The sequence below is a fragment of the Hipposideros armiger genome, unplaced genomic scaffold (genome assembly GCF_001890085.2).
Source record: "Hipposideros armiger isolate ML-2016 unplaced genomic scaffold, ASM189008v1 scaffold_337, whole genome shotgun sequence".
NCBI classification, from domain to species: Eukaryota; Metazoa; Chordata; class Mammalia; order Chiroptera; family Hipposideridae; genus Hipposideros; species Hipposideros armiger.
Window position 1 is genome coordinate 895,471 of NW_017731687.1, and position 5,350 is coordinate 900,820.

The 5,350-nt window shown below is 45.8% G+C and overlaps 1 protein-coding gene across 7 annotated transcripts in view; it reads left to right on the forward strand.

Moving 5' to 3' along the window:
* The window catches only part of ZBTB49 (zinc finger and BTB domain containing 49), a 29,336-nt gene that overhangs the window by 3,108 nt on the left and 20,878 nt on the right, over positions 1-5,350 (forward strand). For 4 of the 7 annotated variants that reach the window (XM_019661165.1, XM_019661168.1, XM_019661163.1 and 1 more), the window contains exon 2: positions 3,716-3,886. In XM_019661165.1, the coding sequence (XP_019516710.1) occupies positions 3,735-3,886 (152 nt within the window). In that variant the 5' untranslated portion in view covers positions 3,716-3,734. Of the gene's footprint in view, positions 1-19; positions 965-3,715; positions 3,887-4,141; positions 4,171-5,350 lie in introns of those variants that run through there. The other 3 variants (XM_019661164.1, XM_019661166.1, XM_019661169.1) reach the window with 3 other exon arrangements.

Consider the following 5,350-nt stretch of genomic DNA (forward strand, 5'->3'; position numbering starts at 1 on the left):
CAGGGTTTAAGAACTAGGATTTAAATCCTGGCTTTGGAACAGAACAGTTTTATAATGGGTAAGTTGCTTAAACTCCCCATTTCTTAATTTCCTCACTTGTAAAATGGTGATAGTAGGATTCATGTAGCCTTATTTGAATTAATGGCTATAATATGCTTAGCACAATGCCCAGCCTGTAATAAGCAGTCAGTAAATGATAGTTAATAATAAACCAAGAAGACTTCTCTTCTCTCTGGCAACCGATGGGGCGGGGGTAACTGATTCCTGTCGTTGGGCTGTTCAGCACCTTGGAGGATTCAGCACTGGGGACAGTGCCCCGCCACTCGACATAATGCTTCCGTTTCTGTATTCTTGTTTAGGGGTAATATTGTCCACTCCCAGGGCTGCAGTGTTGTTCTTTATAGATGACATCACCTTTAGTCTGGTTTTCTCTGAATCCCAGCCTGATCTCAAACAAGGAGATATCATTGCCCGTACCCCAAACGCTACATACCAGAAACCAGGCTTTCATAGAGAAACAGGGGACTCAGAATAAGGTGTAGAGCTGAGGGCGAGATGACGGGTGAGTTTTGGAGATTCTGAGTTGAGGGGTCATACAGTTGGAGATGTTTAGTAAAATGTTGGACATTTGGGACTCGTGGTCGAAGCTAAAGTTTCAAATTTAGGACTTGTCTGCTTAGAAGAGATGAAGGCCAAGAGCAGATGTGATTGTCGAAGGCAAGGAGAGGGCTCAGGTGCTGGGCTTAACATTAACATTTCAGGGACTTGCAGAGGAGGAAGTACAGCAGGTCGGGGGCGCAGTAAGAGAAGCAGAAGCATCCTCTGGAAGGAGGCATTTCAAGGTCGAGGCAGGCCGCCTGCTGACCACATGTGGCAGGAAAGCCGGGGAGGCTGGGACTGAGGACAGGCCACTGTGGACAGGTCTGCTTCCGCACCTGAGTGAGGATGGCAGCAAGGTTGCAAGGTGAGACCCGAGTCCTGAGAGAGTACAGCGGGATGTGTAGATAGCTATTGTGAAAGTGTGGAGGAGGTCTGTGACGCAGAGATGCGCCTGGTGGGAGGGCTTTGTTGACCTATTTTGTTTTGCTTTTTTTCAGCATGAGGTGAGCTTGTTGTGTTTGTAGGAACTGGTGAGCCAGTGGAGGACTGAGTGAAAACTGAAAGGGGTGGTGATGAGGCAAAGTCTCGGGGTATCAGGAGGGGATGGGCTCAAGGGGAGAAGGCACACTCCATCCTGTGGAGCTGAAGGGGTTGAGGGAGGGGTGAGTGGGAATTGGGGATTGAGAAGAAACTAAAGGTTATAGCAAGTTATCCATGGGCTCAACCTTCTTGGTGAAGTCAGGGTCACAGTCACTTTTATGGATAAGGGAGACAGACTTGGTGAGAATGAAGAGAATGGGAAGGATTTAGAAGAGCTATTGTGAGGAATGTAGAGGGAGTCAAAAAGACATAACTAGAAAACATTACTAAACATCATGAATTAGCTACAGCAGTTAGCTAGCAGGAATTTTAACGGCTAGGTATCTGCTATGTGCCAGGCAAAAATGAGTAAGAGAGTACCCTCAGAGCTCACAGCAGCGCTGGAGACACAACTGATGGAGCACAAGCTATCTTCTGGAAGTTTGTAGGGGTGCTGTAAGGTCACAGAGGAGTGACCCCGAAGTCAGACTTGAGGAGCAGCAGTGGGGAAGAGGGAATGTGTTATGAGCAATTGGAAAGGCTTCTCGGAGTTGGTGACAGCTCAGCTGAGCCTTGATGGGGGAGGGCGTTATGTGGAAGTGGGAGAGTCAGAAGCAAATAAAGTATTCCCAGGACAGGAAGCATCAGAACCAGAGGCTTTTGGAGGAGAGAGCAAGGCAGAGACGGGTGCAGTCCTCCCGCTTCGCAACCCCTGGATGCTTACAATGCAGATGCCTGGGCCCCACGCTCAACGGGCCGAGCAAAACTCTGGGACAGTGTCCAGAAGTGTGCCTTTCTAGCAGTCTCTCCAGGTGTTCCTCATAGATAACGTTTGTTGGATACTTACACGTGCCAGTTGCTGTTCTGATATTCACGTGGGTTCTCACGTTTATCTCAGTACCTGTGAGATGGGATGAGGAACGCAGGACGTGGAGAAGTCATTGCCCAAAGTCACATCGCTACTGAGAGTGGGCTAGGGCCCCTCCACTGGCCAGGAACACAGCCTGTTTGGGGGCTGCGGGTAGTTTGTTTGGCCCGGCACATCTGGGAGGAATAGGATGAGAGGTAATAATAATAATAGTAATAGTAATATTGATAGAAGGAGGAGCCGTGTTAAAAAGATTCAATTTTTAGCTTCATGGTTTAGTGACTTTTTTCAGTAATGCTTGTGCACTGAGAATGAATGCAAATAAAGCAGATAGTGGCCTTTTAGGTTTTTAGTGTCCCAGACTGCCACATTAACCTCCATAGTCTTGTCCCAATCTGACTTCATTTCTCCCCAGTGCAGGCAAGCATATCTCAGAGATATTGAAGGTTCGGTTCCGGAGCACCGCAATAAAGCGAATATCGGGGTTTTTTTGCTGGTGGAGGGTCTTGCCTTCAATTTGCTTAAAAATGCAACACCTGTGAAGCGCAATAAAGCAAAATGCAATAAAATGAGATGTGCCTGCATTCCTCTTCCATAAATCCTCTTATAGTGAGCTGGGCGTCAGAGCCCATGTCTTAACTCACTTGTGTATTCACGTGCCCAGCTATTTTGTTTATGCCCGAACTATTTTGTTTAGTTGTGTGTCATGTACTTGTGTGTGTGTGTCCCCTTCCCAGAATTGAAGCTTCCTGAGGGTGGGGACCCTGACGTGTTTTGTTCATTGTTGTAGCTCTAGAACCGGGCACACAGCCAGTCCATACATAGATGTTGAATGATGGAACTTTTTGTACCCACCCGAGATGGGGACATCTCATCCGGAGTCAAAGGCAGGACCCGCCAGGCCCTGGGTGACCCTCTTCCCGCCCTCCCCCTCCCGCATCGTGTCCCACCACTCACCTGCCTCGCCACACTGGTGTTGCTGGTGTCGCCGCCCCAGGTACCCACGGCTCACTCCTTGCTTCCTTCAGGCGTCTGCTAAAGTCGCGCCTTCTCAGAGGCCTGAAGGAACGAGTGAGCGGACATCTGCTTTACGATACTTCTGTCATCGTGGTCTAGTGGGATAGTTTATTTTGACTTATACCTTAACTCCTCAGATAGGCTCCGAATTTTCCTCAACTTCTAATTTAGTGCCCCATATACAGTGCTCAATAAATATTGATTTGATCTTTCCCAGTTGGCTTTTTTCCTAACCTTGTGTTTATATATGTATGTATTTTCATTGCAGTATCCCTAAGTAGAAACGAAAGAAGTGATTATAATATTGTCACAGTCATATTCTAGATTTGCACTGTGAAATATAAAGACTGTTTAGTATAAATGAAAGGTCCTGTTCCTTGGTCACACGAGCCACGTTTCAAGCTCTCAGTGGCCACGTGTGGCTAACGGCCACTGTATTGAAGAGTGCGGATATGAAATGTTTTCCTCACCGCAGAGATCTGTTGACTGGCACCAGTCTAGATGCTTAAGAAACTGTTTTTCCTGTTTGTTTTTTAAACTGTGGTGACAGGAATCACGGCAGCGAACTACCATCAGTCAGTGGGTTTGGGGGCCGCGTAGTTTGCAGTCACATCATTGAGAACCACTCTCTTACCGCGTTCTTGGTTGCAGGTCTCCTGAACGGTAGAGCATGGACCCCGTGGCTGCCCACAGCTGCCACCTCCTCCAGCAGCTGCACGAGCAGCGGATTCAGGGCCTGCTCTGTGACTGCATGCTGGTGGTGAAGGGCGTCTGCTTCAAAGCTCATAAGAACGTCCTGGCCGCGTTCAGTCAGTACTTTAGGTACGTACTTTAGACTTTGTTCATCTAACTGTACAGAGACTTAATTTTATTTTCTCCGTGAATTGCACTCCCCTTTTGTTTTGTAGTGCATTGTGGGTTTTTCTGCTCTTGTATTTATAGTGACCTGAGAGGAAAAGAGCCTTTTAATTAAAGTGTATTATATTTGGGGTGACGAGGAGCATTTTGGCAGTTTGTCTTTGTTTTTAATCATTCTAATTAATGTCAGCCTTCTATATATATTTCTTATCCTTTCAGGATCAAAAGATTAAGGAATAGAATTCCTGGTAAGAACTTTTCTTTGATAAGAAATCAGAGAGGGGAAACATCCTATATGCTGGTTTTGGGGTTTTCTTTTNCTTTCAAAGCACCTCTTCGTTCACACCTGCCTAAGCTTTTTCTTGTGTGTTTCTTGTTCTCTTTTCCCATATTTTCTTTGTTTTCATGCCGTTCAGTCCATCTTTCCACCCTCACATTCTTGTCATAGATGTGTGGTGGGGCTGGTCTAGAGAGTTCGCAGTGTCTCCGCTCCCATATTTGCTCCCATACTGGGAAGGGCTGGTGGAAGGCTGGGCCCAGCTGAGCCCTTCTCCCACTCTATGTATTCTCTCCAGTTGGGCGTCTTACAGTCTTACTGCCGACGAGACCTTCCAGAGCCAGTGTTCCAAAGATGGAAGGTGGGAGCTGCCAGCCCTTAGGGCCTGGGCCCAGAAATGAGCACAGATTTACCCCCTTCCTTTCGCCTGTCCTGTTGATTCAGGCAGAGGCTGCTCAGATTCACAGGACGAGACGTAGGTCCCACCTTCCCTTGGGAGGAGTGTCAAAGAAGTTGTGGCCGTCTGTAATCTGCCAGGTGCTTCGCTGTCCTCACCTAAAGCTGAGGATAATAGTTGTACCTATCTTACAGTTATTCTGATAATTAAGTTAACAGATGTAAAGGGCTTGGAATAGTGCCTGGTAGCATATAGGAAACAGAAATATTTGTGGTTACTTTTGTTGGGTACAGGATACATTATTACTTACAGTTGTTACCCATAAGAAATAGAAGCTACCAATTATTTTTTCTGGAGTTTTCTATAAGGGAGGTATAGGATTAACATCATAAAGCAATTAGAGAATTACACTAAGTAATATAGATCAGTTATAATTTTTATAGTCAAAGTAAATTGTGAAATGATTCATAAGTTTGCATATCGTCATAACGCTCAGGGTCATTCCAAAGAATTTTTCCCTTTATCACTTCTGTATAGCTAGAAAATGTCTAATGTAGATTTAGAATATTCGCTGCATATTAACATTTAAGTGTTTGGAGGAAGGTTTTGTGTTGTGTTTTTCAACTTCTTTTTCTCATGGAAGATAGCGTAGCCTGAGCATAGATTCCAGGGTTTAAGAACTAGGATTTAAATCCTGGCTTTGGAACAGAACAGTTTTATAATGGGTAAGTTGCTTAAACTCCCCATTTCTTAA